Here is a 16,509-nt window from a genome sequence, read left to right as displayed (position 1 = left end):
GGGTGTGCATATTTTTGGTGATCTCTTACAGCTAAGTGGAAGGAAAAAACCAAAATTCAGAGGTATGAATATGCTTGTAACTGAAGGTATGTAGGAAGGTATGTAGGAAGCTTTTGTAGCTATTGATGTAATTTTTCCGAAGCACAGTTCTAGGAGTCAGTGTTATGAACAGTTTTCAAGTTAACAAATTTTAAACTTCCAGCATGTATTAGCTTCCTGCTGGATTGTCCAAAATGACTGTGTACAGTAAGGATCTGAACAGATTTTTTTCCATCTAGGAAGAATTGTAATTTGTGCACAATTGTACATTCATAGAATAGTGACCATAAATATGGTTTAAGTGCAATACGTAACACTTGAGCATTTTAATTGTGCGTAAAAAGCACTATATTGTTATGTAGAGTTGTTGAAAGGCTTACAGTGGTGTTCATGGGTACTAAATCAGGGTATCCTTCCTGATGATGGGATTAGGCAAGAAGCACAAATATCATTGATTCATGAGGCATATCTGTTTTTTGAAGACTTGTGTTCTCCTCCACTACCTGGGCAGTGTATTGGCAGCCGGGATGTTGCCATCCTGTGGCAGCTTTTTGTAAAGTCGACATTTGAAAGAACAAGAAGATATTCTGTGCACCCAACTCCCTTTTTAAGCAGTTTTTGTGTTACTGTGTTAGCAAACCAGTACAGATGAGGAAAAATTTGTGTAAAGAATGAAGAGGTTTATTAACGAGTGCCAAATACTTCTGTTTAGAGTTGAAAACGCATAGAATATCCCTTTAAAATTAATGTTGATTTTTAAGGGATTCTTTATCTGAGGAGAGTACAGAAGTTCCTCATAAAGGGTTAACACTTTAGCTGCTGTTACCATTAATATAAAATAATCCTGTAAGATAGACTGTGAATTATTTGAATGGTATAAAGCCATTAGTTGCCAGCACAGCACAAAGCGATGTCCAGAGGAGACACAGCAGCAGTTGTCTGTAGTTCTTATTTCAGATATTAGCACCTTCCTAGTATAGCTTCTCTCCTCTTTCTGTCTGGCAGTGAAGCTGTAATCTTGTTCTGCAGAGTAATAGATTATGGTTACACGGCTGGACTCGAGGTTCAGTGGTAGGACTTCCCAAAAGCACCAGAGAGAAGAAGATGCACAAAGAGAGGAAAAGAGATCGTCCGTTAGGAGGGTGATAGGGTAAAGATCACTTCACAACTGGTACCTCCCTCCATAACAAGTCAGGGATAAAAGCAGGCTTACAACGAGAGCTACTATTCATGTATTATATCTTAAAATAGTTACTTAGCAGCAGGCTTGGACACCACAGTGGATGCTATGTGAAGACCTGTAGTGCCACTGTTACCTACTCGGTGGGTGTAGCAACAGCCTACAAGTTGATGATGTTTGACACTTTTCCCCAAAGAATATGGAAGAATGAATTTGATAGTAATACAGTGATGCAACATCAGTACCTTAATATTTGCTTTGGCTGTGTGTTGTGGCTTCCCTGTAAAAAAACTAAAATTTTAAAAATTTCGAACGGCTTTAGAAGCACTGCAGCAGCTATGGGAATTCTGTCACATCAGGATAGATGGGGTTGTGTAAACTTTAATTATGGGTTGAGCTGAACCACACTTGATAAATAAAAGACATCAGCAGCCTTACCCAACTTCTTGCCATTCCAGTTCTGTATATGTTAATAAATCAGAACAGAAGCATCTGAAATGTACTTGAAAATAACTTTGCCTTCATCTGGTGTTAAATGAATTTTAAAAGAGAAATTTTCCCTTGCCTGCTGAGTCTATAGGAATTAGTTATTTCATGATCTTTTGAAATGCCTGGTGCATTGCTATATTTGAGATATTTGCTGGTTTTTAAATGGAATTAGGTTTTGTAAATATTTTGTCAACCCCATTTCAGTGGGGGTCCAGTTTATATAAAACATGAAGAAATGCTGTGTCAAAAAAATGTGTTTAGACATAGTTTATCCTATAGCATCTCAAGTGCTAAATAACAGCAATTACAATTTGAGAGAGGAGGAAGCAATTGCTTAAGGTTGTTTTTCAAGTTAACATTGTATGTGCTTTCCTACTTTTAGCATGGAAATAGAATTTCCTCAAATAAATTTTCCAGTATAAAGGATGAAATAATTTGTGGTGCCAAACACTTCAAACTCTGTTGCTAATCATTGCCTCCTCTTATTGCACTAGTTTTAAAATTCAGTTATTATTTACTGCCCTTTTGACAGCCTTTTTAAAAGATTTTCCCCAAACCATTTTCTACTGTTTAAAAATGTTCCTGTCCTTTTGATTACATCACTGAAACCTCAAAGGCATTTACCATAGACTGTGGCTGAAAGAAGCGCTATGTGGGGTGAAATTATAAATCAGAGTGATAATTGGACTTGGATATATTGCCAAAATGTAAGATTAATATATGATTGAGGTATGATTGTGTATTCTATGGAGCGATATACTGGAATATTCTTTTATAAGATATTTTAGCCCATGTAGCATTAAATTCTGCAATTACATCTATGTCTATAATTGATATACAATGTAAATTATAACCCCCAAATTAAATTTTACAGTTGAAGAGCACACAGTGAACTGTGTAAAAATATGATCTTGACTATGTGAATCATTTTTTTTAAAAAGCACTTTCCTATTGCCAACTAGCATGTGAATGAATTTTAGATTCTCTCATTTGTTATGACCTGTAGAAGTGAAATTTATTTAATCTGTCTGTTAATGGATAAATTCATCATACAACTGCTGAAACAAAGCACCTTATACTATGCTGCTTAAATTTGCTTGTAATTGCACCTTTTGTTATCTGCAGATTTTTCTTAAGGAGTATTCTTGTGCGATATCATTGTTCCCTGTGGGTCTGAGTGAATGATTAACCAACCTACAGCATCATTTACTTACATAGTTTCTATTTCAATACAACATTGTATTGTGAGGTCAGTGCTGCAGAAATAAATGCTACTTCCATTTGTCTGTTTAGTTATCATTTATTTCTCTTCTACAAGACCTTCATAAAACTGTAAGAATTTGAAAATTAAGTGGTTTTGCTAGAAGCCTGACTAATTCTTCCCCTACTGAAGTAGTCTCACTTCAAATTTAACTATTTTAATTTTAAAGTAATTTTGGCTTCAAAATAAATTTTAATTTAAACCATTCTTAACCTGGGGCATGTATATAGCAACTAACCTTATTGCTTATTGCTCTGACTGTAATTATTTAGTTTTTAGTATGTACATATATACATTAGGGGAGCAGTAGCAAAGGATGAAATATCAACACCTTTTCTATAGTTGTGGAAGTTACATATCTTGCCCTATTTTTGTACTACGTAAACAAAGTAGATTTCTGTAGGAGTTGTATCTTTATATTAACTAAATTTATTTCTGATTAAACAGACAACAACCATTAACTTAAATCAAACTGACAAAAAGCCACACTTTAACAAAAAAATATCCTTTAAAATGACAGTTGTTTGAACCTTTCACAGTAGGCTAATGTGTACATAACGGATAAAAGGGCTCCAGCTTTAAAGAAAACTTTATTGCATTTTATACTATAAAACCTGAGATAATTCCATTTAAAGCGAGTGTAAAATTCTACTAATGAACATAAGGTTTAACTGAAAACTTGTTTTTTGGAAGTAGTGGTCTTATCTTAAACCCATACTTAGTAGTTCTCTGAACTGGCAGGTGCATATTTCCCGCTGGAACCCAGCACAGCAGTGTGCAGTGTCCTGCACTCTGGTGCAATATTCATTACAATAGTGGTGGATGTTGGACTTTTTTCCACAAGCTTCCTTGTATTATCTGTAAGGACACAGTCACAGAACGTCAGAGTACGTGCTTCTCTTGTGGGGCACTGATGTGCAGTCGTTTCAGTCAGCAGCTCATTAACAGATTACAATTACTGTGCCTGGTTTATCAGCTGGCTCTGTGTTTTCATTGTTAAATGGCATAAAGCAGAATTTCCAGCTGACAAATGGATCTGTAGACCACATCTCCTCTGTCAATTCAACATCGTGACATCGACACCAGTACGCTACTGCGATGAGAAAACTGTTGATGAAATACAGGCAGGGGACATTCATCTCCATATAGGCTGGAATCCGAGCACCAAGAAACAAAACGATAAATTGAAGAAGAACAAAAGGTGCCCAAGTGCCAAGAAAACAAATGAGGAGTCTGGTCAGGAGCTGCCACTTAAAGCAAGTGCCGTTGTTGTTGGACACATAGGAGAACATCAGCACAGGCTGACTGGCAAAGGAAGCCACCCTGACAGACAGCAGCATGGTCAGAACGTCCTTCCGACAAGCCAGGAGAGCCGTGCCTACGAGAAGCACCATGGCACACGAGACGGAGTAGCTCTGCACGCTGGCATAGAGAGGGCACTGATACGGAGAAAAACGGTTCTGAATTTCTAGTTCTTCATAGACAGCGGGAACTTTCAGAATGAAAAAAAGCCCTGATATCCATATAACAACCACAGCAAATACATAAAGTAATCTTTGACCTCTTCTAGGAAACTGAGAGGTTTGGGCTATAGTCATGTAATAATCCAGACCAGCCACAAGATACACTGGGTAATGTAAAATACCGTAGGTCAGAGAAATTATCTGAGTGAACAGGCAAATGTGGTACTTTGTAAACCGCACACCCCAGAGTGCAAAGTCCTCAAAGTGGAAAATGAAAGACATACTCATCAACAGTGTGAAATCGAGAAGTGCCAGTGAAACACAAAAGTATCCCATAAAACTAACTTTCACATTTTTTTGCTTAACTTGCAACGTGAAGAAATCAAGGAACACTTTTCCAAACATAATCAGGAGCAACACGCAGTTGATTTCAAGAGGTTGGTTGACCTGGGTGTAGTGGTACTGACCAGAACAGTTTTCACAGATTATGGCAGCCATCCTCCAAGGGGAAGAACTAGCAAAGTATATATCACAGGGCACAGTGCTTCATATCTGGAAAGGCAGAAAAAAAAAAAAAAAGCCTTGTAAAAATTTATTTCTGAGGTACTTCTACCAATCAGTTAATTATCCATCAAAGCAACTACCAAATTTATGTCTGAATTTTCCAGGTTCCTTTAGTGAGAGTAAATAGCTTCACTAACACATCATTAAGTTGTCAAGAAGCACCTAAATTTTATCTTCTTCAAATTACATTCTCCTGAGTGTTAAAAGGTCAACATAGACCTAAAGTTACTTTTCTAGCTACTTTCCTCAGGAAAAGTTTAGGAAATAAGGTTGACTGTGTTCTTTTCCTTTACAAATCATGCAGGTCTTCCTGTCTATCTGGGCAGAGGGACGGATGTTTCAGAGCCCTTATGTATTTTGAAGAAATTAGATAACCACATAGGATAGAAATCATGCAAGAAACAAGAGGTGTTAGAGTATGGCCTCACAGTTCTTTATGCTCATAGGATCCATATGGAATTGAGCCTGCAGAAATATCCTGAAAGCAGAAAAAGCATCAACCCAACTCGTCCTTTTTAGGCACTACAATCCTGGAAGTCTGCGGCAATCCAAAGCACACAAGCTTCATTAGTTGACTGAGCATTTTTCGTTTGTCCTTTAGTACTGCAATGATAGACACCTCAGAACAGCTGGTTTTCCCCTTGGACTTGCATGAGTTTCCTTTTGATAACTCTTTTCTGTGCATTAATTCCTAAAGAAAATGCACAGAGGATGGCTTTGTGTGTGTCAGCAAGACGTTATCAGACAAAGCTCTACGTGCTTATCTCTTTCCTAAAGAAGCAGGATGGTGTCAGCATTCTCAGGGACAGCAGAGAACAGCTGAGAAGCCAAGGCGGCTGTAAGAAGGAATCACCTCTTAGGATCCCCGTTAACAGTAATTAATTTGTATTTAAATAGGTGCCTACATTTTATTACCAGCTCACCAGAGTTAATGAACATTTGAGCTAGTGTCTCCTGAAACACAGAATAACTATTAGAAGTACTCGACAGCGCAACTTGAGATGTGTCCGCTGAACTCAGTGACAAGCCTGCTCGGGCTTGCTGCTTCACTCTTCATCTGTACGAGTACACTTCATCCTCTAACAGCAAATACATTCTACAGCACAACTTAAAATATCCTTCTGTCTCCACGTAACGGATGCCGCACCCGTGTATGCAGAAAGGAGGAAACCTGCACGCAACACGTAAGTAAGCGATGACCCAAATCCTTTTGTGTGATTCTAGTGTCGAACCACCCGCGCACAGGTGAGGCCTCTCGCGCCGGGCAGGGCGGCTGAGGCGCCGCTCCCACCGCGGGCACCCCTGCAGCCCCGGCCGGCGGCGCCTCCACCTCGCTGGTCCCTGACGGGGCTCCCCGGGCACCCCCCGGCCCTCCCCGCCGGGTTCCTGTGCTCCGCAGGGCCCCGGGGGAAGCTCTGAGGGGACGCCCGTGCTGGCAGCGGCTCCCGCGGTGGGTTCCCGCCCAGGCCGGCCCCTCCTCGCCCGGGAACTCACCTGCCGCGGCCGCCGCTCCTCCGCGCTCCTTCTCGGCGTGTGCCGCGGGACCTTCCCCGGCCTCCCGCGCCGCCGCCGCCACCTCAGGCGGCCGCCATCTCCGCCCCTCCCCATGGCGCGGGGACCCGGGCGGGGTGGGGACGGGAAGGGCTGGGCTCGCCGGGTGCGGCCGGGCCGCTCCTGCCCCGCACCGATCCCTGCGCAGCCGGTCCGGCCGCTCGGCGCCCGCTGAGGAGCCGCCGCGGCGCCCGCCCGTTTCCCGCCGCCTGCGGGCCGCCTCAGAGCCCAGCCCCGGGCGGTGCGGGGCCGGTGCTGAGGGAGCGAAACTGCCCTGAGCAAAAGGGGTAAATATGTTGTGTTTAATCCCTCCCCCCACACTGACTGAGGGAAGTGAGACGGCTCCGGGGGCGGGAGGTGAACGCCTGTGGTTACCTGAGCGTTAGATACGCGGCGATCAACATTTTCTGTTCTAAATATGTGGCGTGTGTGGAAAAAAAAAAAAGGCAGCAGAGCGGTGTCGGGGCACCGGGGGCCCCTCACGGGTGTGGGTGAGAGCCCGGCCCGCAGCGGGGGCTCAGGCACCCTCAGCACTTGTTATCTTGGCAAAAAGACTCTTTACAAGTGGCTCTCTCAACTCCGTTTTGCTCGGATAGTCTTAATAATTAAGAAAAGTTTAGGAGAGAGGTTAGGGAATACCCATTGTTTGTTTTAAGATGGTGAATTGAAGTAGGTAATACTGAAAGTACACCTAAAACCTTCCAGAGCCCAGTCCTGACACTTCTCTGCCTCCACGGGATCCTCGTTTGGTGAGCAGGAGCTGCTAGTGTGAGTCCCTAGGTGATCTGGGAAAAGGTAGTGTCTAACGTCCTGCCTTTCTCAAATATTAGGTACTGGTGGGAATAAATTACATCTTCTAGATAATTTCTGCAGATTGGATTGCCTGAGAAATTTAGGCAGAACACCTGACTTCTGGGACCTAAGGAGGGGAGCTAAACCTTTGGGAGCTTTTTGGATTTGTTGACTGTTACTCAGTTTAACCTGTCTTTTGTTTGGCTTATACCTCTGTTGTTGATCACAGACCAGCTACATTTTTAGCATGTCTGGTATCCACTGGGAGGGAAACTTTATTGTCTTTCTTGCAGGGCAGATTGCAAATCCATGTTTGATCTGTGTGTGATCTGTGTGTACTAAAGTATCAAGTGGCTGGTGGCTGTTCTGAAAGCGACTAACTCTCTGGAATTAAATTCAGATGTAAGTAGAGCTTTTTTTCTTTTCCTTCCACGGTTCATCTCAAGGATTAAGTAACTTCAGGAAAAAAAAAGGGCGTTTGGTTTTGTGTTTCGGTTTTGTTGCGTTGGTTGGTTTGGGGTTGGGTTGGGTTTTTTGTTGGTTAGTTTTTGTTTGGTTGGTTTGCTTTGGTTTTTTTTGTGGGAAACCAAGATGATCCGTATTGTATTCTGAAAAAAATGTGAGAGCTTAAAGTAATCTCAAGCAGCATTCACACCGGTGATATTTACTTATCCAAACAGTACTTACTAGGACTGTTGCACAAATTGCAATATCACAATAAAATGTTTACACCTGAGATGGGTATTGTACATTCTGAACACCCAGTACACAGCATGGTCCCACTCACAAGTATCTGAATGGTGATGCCCTCAATAGTAGCCAGTTTTCTTCTTCTTAATTCTAATCTGAAGTAAAGCAGCTAAAACGCTTTTCCCAGTGGCAGCTAATGAATTGTTTGGATGATGTCTTTCTGATGTTGTTTGTTTCTGATCATGTCTGTCTTTATATACTGGCCTATGTAGGGAGATACCTAGATGATGGAAATGAGCAACCAGGAGGGGACAGGGACAGTTTAGACATTTTTTTTCTGCTGATAGAAATCCTATCAAGTGTATGACCTGTAGGGTATGCAGCACAGTGTGTCAGCTCCACGGCCTGCAGGAGCACTGTGCTGCCCAAGTTACATCGTGAGTTAATGCTGGGACTGCTTCTTGGCTTCCCTTTCTCTCTACCAGGGCCTTCTGCAGTGCTTGTTTGAAAGTTTGCTTATTACTCACTGATCACTCTCAAGTGATTATTTTCTGCTCCTGAATATTACATCTCATCTTCCTGTTTTTCAGAGAAATGATAGTGCAAGATGGGGTGCCCTGGAAATCAAATGAAGTGCTTGGCATTGGCAGGTCCTTCTCGCTGTGTCAGAGCTGCTTACACTCAGTATCAAATCAGGTCAGGTTCTTCTTTAGCAGCCGCTCCATTTGCAGCTTCGCAGGAAAACTTGGAGGTACTTGACAAATACGATACTCTGTAAATAATGACTTCAGCCCATCCTGCTTGATTAAAGAGGCTGCATTTGTGTTCATGTGCAGCAATAGAAAGGTTTAAGAAATTAATTTATAGTTGCGTGCAGGCAGCTGTGTGTCAAAATAAGACAGAAGACCGCCTTCTCCAGGAGCAGGGTACTTGAATGATACATCCAATCTCTTGCAAAAGCTGTTTATGTGTTCCTCAGATGATCGTGTTGTGGTTCTATGTCCTCTGTAGTCAAACGATATTTGCCTAGATGCTTCCTTCCTTCTTCAAGACTGTTTCCTGCTGCTAGTTGCTTGTATTTAGGGTTCTGTTTTTGAACTTGACTGTAAGGGCAGGAATTTAGGACAAAGGGGAAAGGAACAAGGAAGACAAAACAAAACAAAACACAACAAAAAACCCCATCTAATTTGATCAGTTCCTGAAAGAAACAGAGTGACTGAACAACGTGTCCTCACAGAACAGGGATCGGACTCTGCCCTCTCCTCCCTTGGGCGACAGAGCTCAGCATTGCAGCCCCGCGGTTCAGTGCAGCTTCTGAAGTCACCTAGAAAGACCAGTGAGGAATCGTACAGCTTCTGTTTGCTGCTTCTGGTTCATCCACAGTGCTGCCTGATTTAGGGCCAGGAGGTTTCCTTCAGACAGGGGTAGGTGTAGATGATAAATACAACTTTTTTACCATTATGCAAAGGAGTATAAGGTATGCTTCCTATGTAGTTAGCTGCAAATCTTTACTTTTCCTCAGTTCTTGCTGTTTGGGACATGCCGTGCTTCAGAAGCTAGTTGCCATCTGCCCTTTTAGCCAATCGAGCAGAAGGAATAAATTTAAACCTCATCTTTTGTATTTCAAGAAGTCTTACGTTGACATCTTGGACACCTCAAGTCATGTGGGAGCAAGACAGGGAGATCAGATGCATATTTATGCATTTTGATGTCATGTGTGGACAGCTATACACTGTGAACTCCTGGAAAAATTGTTATGAAAAATCAATATCCTGAGCAGCAAGGAGCTGGGTTGTGATGAACAGACATAACTGCCATGAGCAGAGCTGGCAGTTGACTGCAGAGAGAGCAGAACGTTGTCTCTGGAACGTATTTGTAGGTGGAGATGAGCGCAAATCTGATATAGCCTTTCCTGAATCCTGTTCTTTCTCCCAGATGTGCCTTTAATGGGGTGTTGCCAAGCTGAGAACATTTAATGCCCTATTAGATTTTATGCCTTGTCACCACAGGATTAGCAAATGGAGTTTCGCAATGGCTGCTGAGGAAGCAGTGGTGGAGTTGCTGTTCCTGAAAGGCTACATGTCTCAGAAAGACGGTATGGTGTTCATGAAGATTTTAAATTTTTAATAAATATTTAACTAATAAAATATTTAACTAACTTTATTTTTTAAAGAAGAAAATATTTGACCAGTGTCCCATTTTCAAAAGGTTTTCATTTATTTTTCAGGTATCTTTTAAAAGAACAGACAACGTGCATTTGGATGTTGATTTGAATCATTCAAGGTGCTCATCTTAAAAGTAACAGGTTGGTTCTTAGCAAATTCTTGTTGAGAAGAAACTGTAAATATTTCCATAGTCATTTTAATTTGAAGGCATCTTGTTATAGAATTCTAACTCTGCTTATTCAGTGAAAATCTAGTAAATGCAGTACATAGTTGATGAATTTTCAGTAGTGTTTCCTTGATTTGTGTAATGGCAGCGTGCTTTCACTGTACAAGGTGTGACCTTTCCCAGTGCTCATGGTGACACTGCAGTCTTTTTTTTTTTTTTTCCTTGTCTTTGAAACAAAGAATTTTTCAGGGAACTAGAAGAAAGATGGGAAGCACAAAGCTCTGAAAACTACATTACATGAACCAGTAATTTATAAAACCCAATTCATGGCTTACTGGTCACTAAAAAACTAGAATGTTAAGCCAACATGGAGTGCAAGGTGTGATTCGACTCTCATGTTGCTCACAAAAAGCCAAAACTGAGATAGTAATTTTCTACCACCTTTTAGTATATTACTACCTCCTGGTAGACTTCTATTTTAAACAAATTCTGTAGTGGCACTTTCATTTAAAGGAAGGTAAAAGAAGGGAAATGTAATTTTAATTCCACCCTCTATCTGAAGAATTAAAAACTCCATCTTCTGATTCCCAACCAACAACCTTTCTTAATTATTGGTTGAAGGCTTATATGCCAGAAAGAGAAAATAAGAATTTACTGTTAGGGCTGGTGGGAGTCAGTCCCTGTTCTATAGGACTCTTCTCTGCATTTCATTTATTGACTAATAAAGGTAAACTGCAGCAGTGTCTCATGAGCACCTACATCCTTCACTGCATCCAGGCTACAGAGTACTTTCAGGGATCATAAGCGTGACCTTTTTTGTGTTTGGTTTCTGTTTTACATAATGAGGATTAATGGTGGTTACCACCTGTAGAGAATACTTTGATCAGTATCTAAAGCATGATCAGTGTTTACCAAGTGCTGTTAGCTCTCTTTTTAACTTGCGCTGAAACCGTTTGCATAGGGCTGTTACTAACTCTCAACTAATTCCTCTCTCAAAAGTCTTTTATCATAAAATAATTATTTTTCTGAGTGATTATTATTTTCACGTAAAGAAAATACGCATGGTGAAATGAATGCCTACTGTGTCAGCCAGTAATGGACTGTTTGTGGACACAATCAGGAAATGTGCCTTTTGTTTTCCTGCACCTGTTGCTGTATGACAAATAAAATAATCCAATGTTTTATTAAATAAAATGAGAAGCCTTAATGAAATTGTACCAGCCATTACCAGGAAGTCTATTGAAAACATCCAGCAGCTGCTCAGTCTCAGTTCATTTATACTGATCGGATTGTTTTCTCCTTCTCCGTAGACTCCAAGTGAGAAAACTGCAGTGCCGTGTCAGTGTACAGCAGAGCCTCGGACCGTTTCATACCACTCTCATCGAACTCCTTTCGAAGAATTTGATTGGAATCAGTAACAAATCATGCTCAACAGATAAGTACCTATGACCTGTAAAAGTTTGTTAGAAATCAGTGTCCCAGGTCTTTAAGTGTTTTGCAAACACCAGTTGATATCACCTTGCACCACAGTGGTAAAGCAGGTAAAGATCTACGGCATTACTCTAATTTGATAGAGAGGGAGTGATGAGAGAGGTTAAGAATCAAATCAGTCAACCCTTCTTATTCAACAAAACCCCTAGGTAGCCTGAGGAATCCCTTGGAGTGAGCTGGGGATCAACTTCATTTAATATTGTTATATATCACCACCCTTTCTCTAAAGGTGCCTGACAGAATTGATCTCTCTGTCTCTTCTGTATTAAAAATGAATACATCTATCACATAGATGTGCTGGCAAGTAGGCAGAGACTCTTTTCACAGACTAGACTAGTTCCTAGCAAGAGTTGCCTAATTTAAAAGAAAAGGTAACCCCAGCAGTAATCTCCGTGCTAAAAACGGAACAGTAGATCTTACATTAAAGCTGCTAAGAAGTTTTATCCTAACTGTAGCTGCTTTGGGTGTTGGAAGATGGTTGATAAAGACTTTCTTGTAAAAATAGTATAACAAAAGAATTTTGTTCAAACTTGCATGATTCAAACATTTCTAGGTGTGCTTTTAAAAATGTATGAGAAAGTTGGATGAAATGTCAGCCAAGCAGTAAGTGATACAGCCTTCCCTTCCCGCAGCAGCCAGGAAATGGGCAGAAGGTGTGGTGTGAGGACGTGCAGTCCCTCAGCATCTCCTGCTGCAGCGTTTCTTTCTGTGAGCAGAAACATTACCACCAGAGTCTGTCTTCTGTTCCATTTTTGCAATGTTACAAATTTGTGGATCTAATCTGAATTTATCCCAGTGCAACTGCATGAAGAATTTAGACTCAAATGTAAGGGAGCAAGGCATATACAAGCGTTCTAGAACTCAAAGAAATAGTATGTAGAGACTCTATATGTATAGAACCTTTCTATCTGAAGTTATATGCTGCAGTGTGACTCATGCAGTTGGTGAATAGCTTTGACATTTGCAGTTTGGCCTGGCATGAATGAAGTCAAGCCAGGGATCCACTAGCTCTTAAAACCCAGTATCTGCTCCACTGTGCTTTATTTCACAACTGGTCTTTTTGAGCTTGTCTTACTGGTGTTTTCAGCCACCTTGAGATGTCCCTTCTCTTTTCAAGCACTAACCTGAGAAGCAGTGAAAGAGGGAAGTCATTTGGATGTTAAAAGGACTCTGCTCTCCTTTAAGAAGTGAGTTAAGGCCAGAACATCTTTCATGGGATGTTTAAGGGGTTATCTTCTGTCCTCATGGTGGCATCTCAATATCCTGATGTTGAACTCTTCACAGTGCTCCTTTTTTTTTTTTCCAGGTGTTATTTAGGCGTATTTTATTCTGTAAATTGCTTAGGTTTGTGGCTGGGGTATTTAAACTGTGGCATGGGGATAGCATGGGGTAAGCAGCTCAGCAACTGCAGGAGAGAAGAAAAGCGCGTGGCACAACTGCAAGGCAGATGAAAAGGATTTACTTTGTAAATTCAGCTCACTTGGGATGAACCTGCCAACAGATTCAAGAGGGATTCTGACAGGCCTTCCAACTGCTGCTGGTAAAACACCTTCAGCCAGAAGAGGACGTGTCTCTGTTGCCCAGTGCTTTTGATGCCAGCTGTCAGGTTTGAATCACTTCGCTGTCATTGTGACCTTGTTAAAAGAGAGTTATATTCTCATGCTAAAATAATTCTGAAGTATTTGGGGAATATTTGTAGAAAATGCTCGACTGTAGCAAAGGTTCATGAAGTCCTTTCCATAACCACTGAACAGCTCCAACAATATCTCTTTCTTCACACTACTTTTTCAGAAGATTCAGAGCTGTTCACTGCAGATCAAGTGAAGAGATTTTAAGGCTAATTCAATATCTACAGTGTGTGAGCTTGGAACTCTATTATGGTGACAGTATGAAGTTTTTATAGCTAATTTTGATGTCTAGACACTTGCATACATCCAGTTCACAGGAAGCAGATGACAACTTTACTGAAGTATTTATTATTTGGCCATTTCAACTTTATTTTCTCAGCCAGGCCCTTAAGATGTTATTTCACTTTTAGGAAGAAACATACTTGTAACTATTTAAATCCTCTACATTAATCTCTTCAAAAAGTGGCAGTAGCTCAGCTGCCTGCTGTGCACCACTACTAGACATGTTGCCAGTGCATGTAGTCAGTATATAGTGGTGCTCTCCTAAGTGCGAATTTGTGAACAGCTTCTGGAATATACGTATGCAACAGGTCAGCCACACTTGGTTTAGCTTCCGTTGGCATCAGCAGGAATCTAACACGAACTGCCAGGATTTACAGAGCCAACCAGCTGAAAATTCTTGCACAAAAATTAATGCAGCACTGTCCTCAACACTAGACAGAAAGATGTGACACGCAAGCACAAAGGAAGCGTGCCTCTGGGTGAGCAAAGAGCGTCTGAAACCAGCTGCCCAGTGAGCAAAAAGGCAGCTGTTGGTCAAATGCTTCATCACAAAATGCATATCTCAGTAAGGTACTGATGGCAGCTATTTTAATCAGTGATAATACACAAGTGCTCAGGAGTCAATCCATTTAGGTAATGGGTCCTTTAATTTTAATCTATATTAATAAAAAAGTTATCCAAGTTATCTGTTACCTTATGGAGTAAATATTCAGATTTTAGAAGCAAATATACCATATCCATGAATCATTTATCAATGCACCCATTATGATGTATATATTTGCATAATCTGAAAAATTAGTATCTTTATCCAAAACGCTGATGCTGGAAGGAAGGGGAAGCAACCTGGGATCAAGATAAAAGTTCTCTAAGTCAGTTATGAAAAGGTCAAGCTCACCCTTATCTTCTCTGAGTGGGTTCGGGAGACTTATTCACCACTTAGTTAACCAAAATATACCGTACATCCTCAAAAAAACCATGTTGAAAAGAAGCTGAAAGATTTGGCTAAAGAACATTAGTACCACTTTGTCGTCTTTGTGCAAGAGCGGGCACCTGGCCGTGCGAGCTACAATTTTCGGTGAAATGCGGCGGCTTGCCAGAACTTTTTCAAGCTGGAGAAAAATCGCAGGGATTCCCAGGACGGGAATCCGGAGTGCAGGGGTGGCAGGACCCAGCGGGGCAGCTGACATCGCACAGGGCGCAGAACTCTCCCTCGGCTTTTGGAGTTTCTGGTGAGCTGCCGCACTCGGCAGAAAATCACCGCGGGTGAATCCAGAGACCGCCCTACCTGATGCAGCAGATGCAAAAGAGAGCGAAAAAAGTCAAGACTATAATAGAATGATAGGACAAGATGGAATAATAAGACTCTACAGAAACAAACAAGAATAGCACTTTTCAAACCTACAGGGAAGCTTTAATATGCCATTGCTGCCTCACTATTTCTGGTCAACAGATCTACTGTTGAATAAATTGCTTGATACTTAAAAGTCTTTTTCTGCCCTCTGCTGGCAACCACAATCTGTCATCCGAGTTCTTTTGGACCATTGATATCTATCTTACCAGTGCAGTTTGTAACCAAATTGGTCCGTCTGGACAGCATTTGGATGGATGTGTCACAAAACATAAAATAACTTCATTTTCAAACGCATGAACAATACGGTTGTTTCTTCTCAAAATAATGAACTAACCAATTAAGCAAAAGCAGGAGTGAAACTCACACAACCAGAGCCTCAACTAGCATAAACTTCTGTAATGTCGTTGCTTTCCATGAAAATATTTGCATGCTTTCTGCCTTTCGTTGCGCCCTCTGTGTCTCTGAAATGCTGCCTTAGTAAAGTATTTCCCTTTAATAAATAAGATGACCAGTGGAGAGTGACTTAATGATCATCATTTGAATCCTGATAATTCACTTCAGCTCTTACTTTTCATCATAATTCTCTCCCTAAGACTATCTTACCTCGTACACAACTAGAAACACACCTTAGGGATCTACAGTTTAAAGAGCAACTTCTGCACAACCCAGTATGGGAAAGCTGGAAGGGATTGTACTTTGTATTGAATAATACACAGATCTATGCCCAAAACAGTCACATGTAAGAAGTAAACTGAAGGCAGGCAAGTATGGTACCTCCATTTACTGCCCTCAATAACAGTGTTCGCATACTTCGCATAAGCTTTTTCCAACAGTGGAAGCCAAAACAAATGCTCTTGTCTGACACTGGGGAAAGCAGAGTTCACCACCAAGGCAAGGCAAGCGATGGCTGATGGTCACTGCCACCCAGTGCCCAACTGCCAGACTGGACAGGTGAAACAGCCTTGGTACAACTCATCTGCCCAGCTGGGCTGACCCGGAGGGATTATCTAGATGACACAAGCAAGTATCAAGACATATAAGGATTTTTTTTAAAAAAGTTTAAAATGTGCTCAATGTAAACTATTTGCAATAATCACGGGGGAAAAAAAATCACCATAAACCAGTAAAACTAAGCATAACAAAACTGATATTCAGTTTTGAGGCCTGGGATTCAAAAGCAAGATACAAATGTAAAGCAGGTCAAGAAAACATCTGACACATGAAACAAGAAAATGCTCCATACCTTATTCAGTAGGTATTTACTCTTCTGCAAAGCTACACTGACACACAGGCACCAATCATCTCCCAAAATTCCGTGTTTCACTTGTACATCCTGCAGATTGTTTGAAAATAACTGAGGAATAGAACAAATGTCCCAAAATTAAAAGAAGGGGAGT

General features: G+C 41.2%; 1 protein-coding gene across 1 annotated transcript; it reads right to left on the bottom strand.

The window, feature by feature from the left end:
• Window positions 1–3,523: 3,523 nt before the first annotated feature.
• GPR160 (G protein-coupled receptor 160) lies at window positions 3,524–6,580 on the bottom strand. Its single transcript, XM_065640371.1, has 2 exons — window positions 6,491–6,580; window positions 3,524–4,984 (listed from the first exon to the last, which is right to left on the bottom strand). The coding sequence occupies exon 2, from the start codon at window positions 4,928–4,930 to the stop codon at window positions 3,911–3,913; it is 1,020 nt and encodes a 339-aa protein (XP_065496443.1). The 5' UTR covers window positions 4,931–4,984; window positions 6,491–6,580; the 3' UTR covers window positions 3,524–3,910.
• Between the last annotated feature and the right edge of the window lie 9,929 nt (window positions 6,581–16,509).

The sequence above is a fragment of the Caloenas nicobarica genome, chromosome 8, assembly GCF_036013445.1.
Source record: "Caloenas nicobarica isolate bCalNic1 chromosome 8, bCalNic1.hap1, whole genome shotgun sequence".
Classification (NCBI taxonomy): Eukaryota; Metazoa; Chordata; class Aves; order Columbiformes; family Columbidae; genus Caloenas; species Caloenas nicobarica.
The sequence above is the reverse complement of the archived record's forward strand: the minus strand, read 5'-3'. Positions and strand labels throughout refer to the sequence as shown.